The sequence below is a fragment of the Gracilinanus agilis genome, chromosome 3, assembly GCF_016433145.1.
Source record: "Gracilinanus agilis isolate LMUSP501 chromosome 3, AgileGrace, whole genome shotgun sequence".
NCBI classification, from domain to species: domain Eukaryota; kingdom Metazoa; phylum Chordata; class Mammalia; order Didelphimorphia; family Didelphidae; genus Gracilinanus; species Gracilinanus agilis.
The window spans coordinates 137,258,975-137,271,664 of record NC_058132.1 but is presented as its reverse complement, the minus strand read 5'-3'; the positions used below and the strand labels follow the sequence as shown (position 1 = coordinate 137,271,664).

At 36.9% G+C, this 12,690-nt stretch overlaps 1 protein-coding gene across 1 annotated transcript in view; it reads right to left on the bottom strand.

Annotated features, from left to right (window-relative positions):
• Positions 1–2,536: 2,536 nt before the first annotated feature.
• KATNAL1 (katanin catalytic subunit A1 like 1) overlaps positions 2,537–12,690 on the bottom strand; it is a 60,770-nt gene continuing 50,616 nt past the window's right edge. Inside the window, exons 9-10 of the mRNA XM_044666107.1 lie at positions 5,052–5,178; positions 2,537–2,735 (exon numbers count right to left, since the gene is read on the bottom strand). Coding sequence (XP_044522042.1) covers positions 2,537–2,735; positions 5,052–5,178 — 326 coding nt within the window. The remainder of the gene's footprint in view (positions 2,736–5,051; positions 5,179–12,690) is intronic.

Here is a 12,690-nt window from a genome sequence, read left to right as displayed (position 1 = left end):
ACTTTAGTTTTGACTATTTTCCTTTTTATTTTACAACAATAGTTTATTTTAAAACAAGTAGGGTTGGAGCTGCTAGTATTGTATATTGTATATTTTTCATCCTTATCATTTTCCTAATTTGTTACTGATTTTGATCTTTCCTCTAATCAGCTGATGACTGTTGCTTCACATATAATGATTCTGAAATGACTGACAAGAGACTAAACATTTTATGTCTCTTAAGAAATAGTCAATTTTATTTTTTCTGGGTTATTTGGTGATCATCATGTCTGTCATGTTATAACTCTCTTCTTAAAAAAATATTCATAAAGTAGAAATGCAAGACTTCTAATCACTCACAGATTGTTGGTCTCTTTCATTTCTTGAACATGAATCATATATTCCAACATTTTTAATCATCATCTCCTATATCCATGTTTGCATGGAAGTTACCAAGAATCAAGAGACACTGACTTAAAGTGGATAATCTTGTCAAGTTATTTATGAAATTTCCCTATTATTTCATTATCTGCAACAGACACATAAGCCATAGTTATCTTCATGGTAGTCTGTTGCTTATATTCATCACAAGCACTATAGAGTGAAAAGAGCAAGCATTCCACACAGTTGCATTTCTTATAACCTTTGGGCACAAAATAAAGGCAAATTTATCAGCTCCTTTTCAGACATATATAAGGAGAACTTAAAGTTCCTCTTTCATTTAGCTGTGACTTCTTTCTGTCAGTGAGAATATCAATATGGTTGTTATTCCAGTCTTCCAAGAGTAGAACAAATGCCTTGTCATTAGACAGCAATTACAGATTAGAACAACTGATAAGTAAAATGAATTTGTGTAGAAAGCCAAAGAAATATGTGATTCTTAGCACCTTCTGCCCCCTTTACATTAATCATAGGAGACAGGCAGAAAGGAGCCACACAGGCCTGACTGCCATTTTGTATATTAACCTGCTTCATCACCAAATAATTCTTATCCCTATTTAGTTAGGGTAGCCTCTGAAAGAAGGACAAGCCTCTCACTCTCACTGGAACCATATCTGAAGCCTTTCCAGCTTGGAACAAATTGCCAGGGCCTGCCCTCTACCCGCATAACCTGGGAAAGTCAGGGTTAACTCTACACCATGATGATTTGAGTAGGTCTAGCATGAAAAGAAATGTGAAAATCAGCATACTGTAGTGAATAAAAGTGCCAATCATAAAGCCAAGAAGATCTGGGTTCAAGTCCTGATTCTGACATATAATAGCTCTGTGATCCTAGGAAAGATTCTTTAACCTATCAATGATCCCAGATACCTTTTCAGCTATAAGTTGGATAATAGTCACAGATCTGCATTAGTAGAGGAAGTTTCCTCAATAAGAAGTTCTTATACCAATTATATCAATATTTCTTACACCAATACAGGTCTATATTGTTACCCTTCCCTCCCCCCTACCAAAAAAATAACAACTCACATGTATATAGAGCATTAAGGCCCAACAAAGCACAATAACCCTTTGAGGTAGGTAATTCTTTTGTTTTAGCCACATATTTGTGTGGAAAATTCGTGAAAATGATAGAATAGTTTAGAATGCTAAATGAAATCTAATATCAGAATTCAAAAATGGTGGGAGTAAAGAAAATGAAGGATGCATTTGTTTGAATATAATGAAAAAAATAAAAGAGAAAAATCCAGGTATTAAGAATGTTTGCATATTATGTTTGGAGGATCCAAAACTTCCTTCATATATTTTCCATATTCAATTTGATAAGCACTAGCAAGAAAAATAAGATTATAAAAATGTACCCTTGGTTTGGTCATTGAAAGACCAGAGTGTGAAAAGATATTTATAACTTAAGACAAAATACTTTTTAAATGGTTAAACTGTTCTGGCAGGGACAGTCACCAAAGTTATACTCTGGTACTTACGAGCTCTGAGAAAAAGGGGAAGCCTATGTTGGAGAGATACCAGAAGACTAATGGGTCAAACTCACAAGCTCATTGATTCCTTCAAAAACTGACTCAGAAACTTCTATTAACAACAAAATATAGATTTCCTACCTTGATAACAAACACATTTCTAATTTAAAAGGCTAATTTGTCAGATTAGTTCCCTATGTACTTTTAATGTAGCTAAAGAGGAGAAATACTTATGTTCCAGGACACATAGAGAAATGAATTAGAAAGACAGTCCCCTCTACATTAAGTGCAAACAATTTTCTTCTAAAAGAAGACAGAATACTTTGTTAGCTCCTTTTACCACATCAGCCTCTTTGACAAGCTGGCTAGCAATCTGAAAGGCAAGAAATAAAAGCTAAAACATCTGCTCAGGGCCCAACTAATCCAGAGAGGATCTTGCTTTTTCTGGAGGCTCTTCTTTTCCCTCAACCACATCTTCTATTCTTCACAGTTTATGTTTTTTGCCTTTGAATGAAAAGATGTTGAAAAAGGAATCTCCCCTATGAAAAATTCAAATCTTTGAAAAGATTTCTAGTAATTTTTCTTGCATTTTACAAACAAAATATGAGCCGCAAAAGAACAAAGAGAAAACAACATTAAAATTAAGCCGACCCAAATTCAAGCATCCACTTTTCATACTTCTCTAAGTCTGCAGCAGACACAGACTTAGAGATTTTCTTCAGCGCTAACTCAAAATCCCCTTTTGTAACAGGCATCTGCAGCTCTTCCTTAGAAAGGGCACGTATCTCTTCTGGGCTTAAACCATGGATGCGCCGTCTCATCGCCATTAGAGAAGCATCCCTAGGGGTACATAAAAATACATCAAAAAACTGCTGCATATGACAAAAATAAAATGAATGATAAAAGAACATTCACAAAAGTACTTGTTTTATAATGCTGAGTGTTTTCCACTTAAGTAGCATGATGGAGGTTCATAATAATAATATAATGAAGCTACAAGGAGAGGCAGAGAATGTAGGGAAAAAAAGCACTGAATTTGGCCTTGATGGAACAACGCTCAGCTCTGATATCTGGCACTGCCCACCTGTGCAAGGCTAGGTGGTAACTTCCATCTTTTGGGCATGGTTCCTTGTACAGTAAAAATGCTGAACCAGGTAACTGTTAAGATCCCTTTCAACTCAAAATCTCTTATGTGACCTGGAAAGTGTCTCTAACTCTTCATCCCATGATTTTAAAATAATAATGGCTTTCATTTATATAGGAAGGCAGCCTTTGCATAGTGGCTAGAAAGTGGCCTCAGCCCTAGAAGATCTGGATTTAAGTACTGACTCCAGCTCATTTTGGCCCATCACTGGGCTTCTCAGAGCTCCATGTGGCCTTCTAAGATTATGAATTGCAGAGAAGATGCCAACCTGCATCTGGTAGAGAGAGTTTCCTCACTCCCTAGATCAATGAAATAACAAGTCCAGTGATGATCTCAATGCCCTCCTTTTATCTATGCAATTTAAAAAGCAATTTATATAATTTCATTTGTTCCTAACATCACCCCAGTGAGGTAGCTCATGTAAATATGATCCTCACTGATAGATGAGGACACTAAAATTCAGAGAATTTAGCCACTTGCCCTGGATCACACAGAGAAGAGGAGGCATTAAAGTCATCAAGGCATCAAGTACTCAAACCCAGGTGTTCCTCCATATCTAATGCTCCTCCCACAATACCTCAACTATAGCGCATCTTCTAGGTCAACAAAACAAAAATGTGATTAAAGTAACCCAAAATCCATGTTGGACAGCCTTTCTTTCTGGCTTCCTTCTCTAGAAGCCTGGAACCTTGGGAAATACTCCTTTCCTCCCACTCTGAGCTAAGCTTTGAATAATCCACATCTAGAAGAAACTAAAATTATGGAAATGTATAAAGTATCCATCTATGACTTAACTTAATCAGAAGGAATAGAGCAAGCTCCTCCTTTAATTGGAATATAAATCTAACCATAAAAAAAAGGCACTCTCCAACCTTGTGAATGTCCTCATGGCAGAGTATCTAGAACTAAGGTAATGGGTAAAGGAGCTAGCAGATATCAGTAGTCAAATTATATCCTTGACCTGAAAGCTCAGACAGAGGTTACTTTTGTCACCAAACACTGTGGACTATAAAGGAACACATAAAAGAAATGGGTCACAAAGGATATTCTGAAAAAAAGAAAAACTACACCTAGCAATAATTAGCTGGGGGGTGAAGAGAGAAAATAACAAGTACCCAAGAGGTGAAAAGTAAGAACTGATTGGGAGGAAAGATCTTCACCAAATTTAAACAGATGCCTAAAGAAATCCTTGGTACTTCAGAAACAATGATCTTAATTACACTTCTCCCAGTAGATTATACATGTGGAACCAGAGGGACCTCAGAGGCAGAGGAGGAAATGGAGGTCAACTAGGGTAACATGATTTGCCCAAGGCCACCCAAGTAAGCAAACCTGTAAGGTGGGTCTTAGACACACTTTTTGACTCCAACTCCAGGGCTCTCTCCATTATACTTCCATGCTGCCATCTAACTACTATGTTTTAATGCCACAAAATATGTATAAAGTAATGACTGTTTTGATATTAAAAATCAATTTAGGCATATGATTTATGGGTTTCTTTAAACCAAAAGAAAAATCCTTATTATCATTGATACAAAATGGTTCAAAAAATATGTCATTTAAAACAGTAGGAAGGCCATAGGAAAAAAAATTTAATAAAACAAAACTTTTGTTGATCTGTTTCAAAGTATTGTGTCAAATTTAATTTTCTCTCTTAGGGTTCATTTAGCCATTAAGATTATCGCATGATCATTTAAGGATAAGCAGGGAAAGTACAAGTGGCCCAAATGTAGCAAAAGATGCTAGATTAGCATGCAGACTCCCAGAACCCAGAGTTCACAGGATCACTGAGAACCCCAGAAGTTCTAGCAGACAGGCAGCTATATGACTACCAGAGGAATATGTGAATTGTGGCCAGTGACACTAGTACTGATACAAACCAAGTACTCATCCCAAGACAGTATCAGGATATATTGACAATTAATTATATTTAACTCATAAGCAAACTTTTTTACTTTAGATTTTCTATATTTAAAAAATAATTATTTAGCTTTTTTAAATTAAAGAAATACCTGCAAACGTTAGTTATGTCGGCCCCAGAATAGCCTTCAATCTTCTCCGCTATCTCTTCTAATTGAATGTCAGGATCTAATTCAACTTCTCGAAGATTGATCTTAAGTAGCTCTGCTCTGCCTTTTGCTAATAGAAAATTTCTGGTTAGAGATTTTACAAACCTTTTTACTCCAGTACTATCATAATCACAGACAAAAAAATCCTAGGAAAAGAAGGAAGGGAATGCAATACAGAGAATAGTAAGTTCTATAGCTCTGACTCACTACATAATAATTCAGCTTACATTTACACACTGTCTTGGTTTCTATGTCTGAAAGAGGGGCACTGCTTGACACCTAACTACATGTAGGTGCCCAGAGTTTGATAACAGTATCTGACACCAAGTGAACTCTTAGCTTATGCCTGATTCCTGGACAGTGAGCAGGGTAACTGTAAGTTATCAATCAATTAACTAATAAATATTTGTTAAATGCCTACTATGTGCCAAGCACTGTACTACGCACTGACAAAAAGAGGCAAGAGACAGATCCTACCCCAAAGAACTTCCAATCTAATAGGGGAGGCAACAAATATATACAAATCAAGCTATATGAAGGATAAATAAAAAATAACTAACAGAAGGAAGGCACTGAAATGAAGAGGAGTTAGGAAAGGCTTCCTCTTCTCCTCCTCCACCACTACTACTATTACTACTTCTTCTTCTTCTTTCCTATAGTAGGTGGGATTTTAAAGGAGACTTAAAAGAGAGGTCAGTAGTGAGAGCAGAGAAGGGAAAGCATTCAAGACGTAGAAGACAACCAGAGGAAAAATGCCTAGAGCTGAGAGAGAGTGTGTCTTATTTGTTTGTAGAACTGCCAGAAGACCAGTGTCTCTGGATTGAAGGGTATGTGTTGAGGAATAAGGTGTAAGAAGACTAGGTAGGGAGGAGGGGGTTAGGTTATGATGGGTTTTAAATGCCAAGCAAAGAGGATTGTGCATTTGCTTCTGGAGGAATACAGAGCCACTGGAGTTTACTGAGTAGTAGAATGACATATTAAAACCAGAATGTCAGGAAAATCACTTTAGTGAGTAAATGGAGGATGGATTGGAATGGGGAGAGACTTAAGGCAGACAGATCTACCAGCAGGTTGTCACAACTATCCAGATATGAGGTTATGAGACCTGCACCAGGATATTCAAGAGACATTAGAGAGGTAAAATAGATAGGCTTTGGCAACAGTCTGAATGAGATGGGAATAGTGTTGCCCTCAATAATAACAGGGAAGTTAGAAGCAGGAGAAGGCTGGGGGAAAAGATCATGAGTTCTATTTTGGACATACTGAGTTAAAGATGTCTACTAGACTTCCAATTTGACATTTCTGAAAGGCAGTTGGATATGCAAGTATGGAGGTCAGAAAAGAGGCTGGAGTAGCATAAGGAGATTTGAAAATCATCAGCAGAGATGGTAATTAAATCTCAGGGAACTGTGATGTGATCATCAAATGGAAGATAAAAGGGCCCAGGACAAAACTCTGTGGGTCATCTATGCTTAGTGGGTATGATCTGGAAGAGAATCTAGCAAAGGAAACAGGGGAGCAAATAGGTAGAAAGGTAGAACAAGAATCAAGAGAGAGTGGTGTCCCTAAAACGTAGAGAGAGAAAAATATCAAGGAGAAAAGAATGATCACAGTGTCAAAAGCTGCCAAGAGGTATAAGGATTAAGAAAAGGCCACTGGATTTGGCAACCAGGAAATCACTGGAGAGAGTAGTTTTGGTGAATGATAAATGGGAGACATTGTTAGAAGGTAAGAAGAGAGTGAGAGGAGAGGAAGTGGAGGCACCTATTGTAGACTTTAGCCACCAAGGGCAGAAGACATACAGAACAATAGTTGGCAGGGATGGAATTTTTTAGGATGAGAAAGACATGGGTATGTTTCTAGTCAATAAGAAATGAGGCAGTAGAGAGGGGGAGATGGAAAATAAGTGACAGAGCAGGATGACAGAAGAAGCAATCCAACAGAGGAGACAAGAAGGAATAGATCACTTGAAAAGGCAGAGGAGTTAACTTAGGTAAGGAGTAAGGCCATCTCATCATGTGAAATGAGTGAAGGAGGTGACAATGGCAGAATGTATCTGAGTGACAGATGAGGAAGAGAGGAAAAGAGGGAGCTCCTTGAGAATAATAGCCTTGAAGTAAGAGAGCACAGGCTTAAGAGAAACTTTTTGGAAAGAATTTTCAAATTATTATATAAAAATGTATATATTAGTAAACATAAGAAATGTCACTTAGGCTTTGGGAGAGCAATGAAAATAATTAGCCTTTGACAAAAACAATTTCAATTTTACAAAGTTAGGCAAGTCTTCATTCTTCTTATATCTATAGCATCTGATACTAATGACCACTCCTTCCTCTCTTAGCTTTCCTGACATTGCTCTCACCTGGTTCTCCTCTGACCTGTCTACTATTCCTTCTCAGATGTCCTACTCCCTAACTGTGAGTGTATCAAGACCTCTTTGTTATTTTTCTGATCCATTATTTCATTTATGTAAATTATCTCTCCACTGATGAAAATCATGACCCTTGTGCTTTGACACATGGCTGCCTGATTCACCATGGCCAAAAAAAAAAAAAAAGAAAAAATCATCACCTGGCAGCTAATCTTTTTGTGATAAACTTCTCAGAATTTAGTCTTGTGAGTTTATCAACAGGACTTACAATCAAACATTTTCAACTTACTGAGACTTAAAGATTTCTATTTTTTTTAAAAGCCTTGGGAATCTGAGTTCCCTCTTTTGTACTATTTACTCCAACGTAGATAGAGCCAAAAGAATCCTAATCACCAAGCATGTATTAAGTGCTTACTAACAGGCCAGTTACTGTGCTAAGCCTGGCGGATGCAAAGAAAGGTAAAAAGTCTTTCTTCTCAAATAGTTCATACCTTATTGGGAGAGACAACAACTAAATAAACAGATACAAATTAGATACTTACAGAATAAATGAAAGCAACCTGAAAGGGAAGCTTCTTCTGACTAAGGAAAAGCTTGCTACAAATGGTGGCATGGAGATGAGCCTCTAAGTTATTAAAAGGAATTGTGGAGGTAGGGCTTTAGATGTATATAATGGGATGTTATCAGGAAATTAAAAGAGGAAATAATTCAACTTTATATGAATTTGTGGCCTGGCCACTAATCCGGCAGGTACTGCAGTAACAGTTACTGAAGACCTAGTAAACAAAATCCTTACCACCAAAATCTTTGGCTCTGCCCATTAGGTTCAACATCAAAAAAATTGTATGATTTTGTCTGTGGAAATGACATTTTAAAAAATGCATTATTGGGGAAGCTAGGTAACACAGTGGACTCAATGGCAGGCCTGGAGTTCAGGGAACCTGGGTTCAAATCTAACCTCAACCATTTCCTAGCTGTGTGATCCTGGGCAAGGAACTTAGCTCAAATTACTTATACCTTGCCGTTCTTGTGTCTTAGAACTAATTCTAAGACAGAAGGTAAAGGTTAAAAAAAAAAAAAAAAAGATGCATTATCATCTACTTTGATGCTATACCCTACGGACACTAGGACTTTCCCATCTGAAAAGAAACTTTCTGCTGCCCTTCCCATTAGAACAGGAGCTCCATGAAAACAGGGCATGTCTCTGCTTTTCTGTAGGCATCCCTAATACTGGGCACAAAACTCTTCACATAATAAGAGTTTAACAAATGCATTTTCATTCGTTCATCATTCAATCAAAATTTCATTTTTTTCCTGTAGAAAACAGCGATACAGGTATATTAAAATTAAGTTGCCTAGGGGGCAGCTGGATAGCTCAGTGGATTGAGAGCCAGGCCTAGAGACAGGAGGTCCTAGGTTCAAATCTGGCTTCAGATACTTCCTAGCTGTGTGACCCTGGGCAAGTCACCTAACCCCCACTGCCTAGCCCTATAAAAAATAAAAGATTAATATAGAAGGATATATAAAAAAAAGATATTAGGGTTTTTAAAAAAAATTTTTTTAATTAAGTTGCCTGGGGGAAAAGGCTCAGAGGCCTATGTCTCTTTAGCAGCAAAAGTGAATATGGAAGCTGCCCTCCTTGTGGCACTGCCATGGTCACAGGGCAGAGCAGCAGAATATTCCACAAATTTCACACATAAGTATAAAAATAATTTATAGCCTTCTTTCTTGTGATAATCAAGATCCAAATATAAAACTATTTCCCAAAATAAAATATAATCCTGAAAGTATTTTTAAATTCCTAGTTTTTCCCTTTACGATTTTACTCACTTTAAAATTAATTCAACAAATACATGAAGTGCCTAATATATTCAATACTGTGTCACTTGCAGGGGAAACAAAGATGAAGCGCAAAACAAACCTTGTTTTCAAGAAGCTCACAATTTAATGGGGGGCAGGGAGGTAATAAGATATATACACTTATAATTATGATACAGGACAGGATGTGAGAAGGGTACAAACAAATGCTGTGAGAAACCCAAGGGTTTAAATGCTTTTTTAAAAATCTGCATTAATTCCAGAAACCATATCTAGGCAATTCAAAACACACCACATTTGTCTTATGCCTTGTAGCTAAAAGAGCTATGTAGCTGGATGACTATAAAATTATATATCTAGTAGAATATAACACTAGTATTTACTCAAGTTTAGTCTACGAGGCTATAGAGAAGTTTCAAGGGAAGCATGCTTATTTTGATGTCTGTTGATATTTCCTTTCTACATTAATTCATTCAAAGGCTCAAGTATAAAAACTAATAACTAGGATACTAAGGTATTTAATTTGTACTCATGGTTCCACCAATATTTTGGGAGAGACTGGAAGGAAGTGAAATAACGGTATTTAATAAACTCACAGATATATGCTATGAAGAAGATCATTAAGTTCATGTTTAAAGGCTCTACAAATATAATGTGATGGTTCAAACAGTAAAGGTACAAGAGTTTAATTAGCATTACTATAGGTTTATTGGTCATCAGTATTCATACAGCATCAATGAATTAATCTATCAACAAATGTGGAGCCTCCACTATTATACGCAGGGCACTCTGCTTAACACTATAAGAGAATAAGCACACAAGTCCAAGGTTCCTACCCTCAAGAAGCTTGTAGTTAGAAAGACAAAATTAACATACAGGATAAATTGAGGGAAGAGGGAAACAATGCTAAACATATGGTGCCATTAGTACAACAGGAATTCAAAAGAAATTACAGTATCACAAGAGCAAACTTAGGTTTCAGCGAAGTGGATGGGACTTAAGCTAAGCTTTCATTTAGATAAGGGGAGGGGAAGAAACAGGATATTCCACACAACAGCAGAACTGCAAAGATACGGGGGCAGAAATGCATCTATTGAATACAAGATATAGGGGAGGTCAGAAGAGGGTACAGGTTGAAGAGTCATGGGAAATGAGGGCATGTACAAGTAAGATCAGTTCACAGAATCTGGAATGCAATGCAAAGGAGTTTGGACTTAATGCAATAAGAAACAGAACCAATGAAAGTTTTTATGCAATAGAGTGACTCAATATTTTAGGAAGATTAGTGTTTGGATTGGGTAGAGTGATAAGAGAAGGTAAGACTCTATAATCAAGCAGGTCAGATAGTTGCAGTAAAATAAACTGAGTTAATAAAAACCTAGATTAGATCAGTATCTATAGGAACAGAGAGGAGAAACTAAGTCATCTTACCTTGAAATGTCAGACTACTGAAAATTTAAAGTTCATTTTACTTCTGTGTTAAATAGTTTGACTTACATTGGCCTTTCTACCATATTCCAATTTTCTCTTTTAATTTCTCTGGGTAAAATAGCATTCTCTATGTGGTCCTCCCTGTTTTTCCCAGATTCTTCCCCTTTCCTTATTTCTAGTCTCTACTTTTCCCAAATAACACTGTCCTCTTCTTTAAGTTTCCCTTTTATTTGGTCTCCTTTCTCATAAGATTACCTACTAGTCTCTCTCCATCTTTTCCTTTCCAAAAACTTATTTTCTACCTCTAACCTTCTCTGTTAGCTCTCTCCTCTCTGGAATCATAAAATCTTAGGGTTGAAAGGGATCTGGAATGCTGTTGAGTCCAATAAGATCCTGAACAATTTCTTACCTCAAAATGTTCCTCTAATATTTGGCCAAGATTTCCACTGAAAGAACCCACTATATATGTATTGCTCTAATTGTGAGTTAGCTTTTCCTGACAGTAATCCAGAATTTGCCTCTGTAACTTCTACCCACTACAAGTAGCTCTTCCCTCTGGGCCAAGCAGAAAAGACTAATCCTTCTTCCACATGACGGTACTTCAAACACTTGAAGACAGCTATTGCATGCCTCCTGAGCCTTCTCTTCAACAATATATCTGTCATATAGCTTCATAGTGTACATTCTCAAGGCCCTCATCATCCGGATTACTGTCCTCTGGACTCTGTCCAATTTATAAGTGTTCTTCCTAAACGTGGTGCCCAACTAAAAATAATACCCCAGATGTGGTCTGACCACACAGTTCAATAAGACCATTGCCTTTCTAGTCCTAGCCATTCTTTATTTGGCCTAGGATCGCATTTGCTTTCTTGGCTATAATATCACAATATTGATTCATAGTGAATTTGCAATTCTCTAAAACATCCAGAATCTTTCAGATAACCCTGTCTATTCATGCCTCCCCACCACCATCCTGGATTTATGATATTGGGGTTTTTTTAATCCAAGGGTAGAACTTTACATTTATTCTCACTAAATTTCATCCTTTTTGACTTGATACAATGTAATGGCATCTCAAGATCTTTCTGGATATGGACTTCTGTCCACTAGAGTGCTAACAAACCTCTCCCAACTTTTCCATCTGCACATCTGGTAAATATGTCACTTATGCCTTTATCTATGTCAGTGATAAAACTATCACCAAGTACCATGTCTCTTAGACACTCTGTTAGATATTACCTATTAGAAATTACAGCAAATGTAAAAAACAAAATTACATTAATGACTGTTGGATCTGGCATTCAATAAGTTCTGAATGCAAATAATCTTTTTTTTTTCAGAATAACATTTGATACTTTATCAAGAAATTTGGTAAAATTCACATAAACTATTGCAATCCCCTGATCTACCAAACTGTCAACCCTGTCAAAAAAGAAATAATATTCTAGCATGACCTACTCTCAATGAAACCTGCTTAGTTTGGGGTGATCACTGCTTCCTTTTCTAAATGTTCATTAACTTTTAAGAAAGGGTATTTATTAGGTAGAGAGTGTCCGATGAGGAGCTGAAGTTCATCCTTTCTCAGGACATATGAAGGACCTCAGGATGTTTAGTCTAGTAAAGAAGATTCAGAGGAGCAAGGAGAGGAAAACATGATAGTCATCTTCAGGCTATCTGAAAGCTGTTCCTTAAAAGAGAGACTTTTTCTCTTTGACCTTCCAGGTGTCCCTAGACCACACTTTGAGAACCACTGCTTTAGAAGAAAATTTTTCAAATATTTTTCAAATGAAATACTCAAGCTCTAAGTGATATTGCTTCAAAGCTTTGTGATCAGCTGAAATGAACTTCAAGTACTCTGCCTAAGTGGGTATATACTTACAAAGAAATCCGTTGTCTGACCCAATGTCAGTCACTTAACAAGCATATATCAAGCACCTACTACATGACAGACACTGTCCGAAG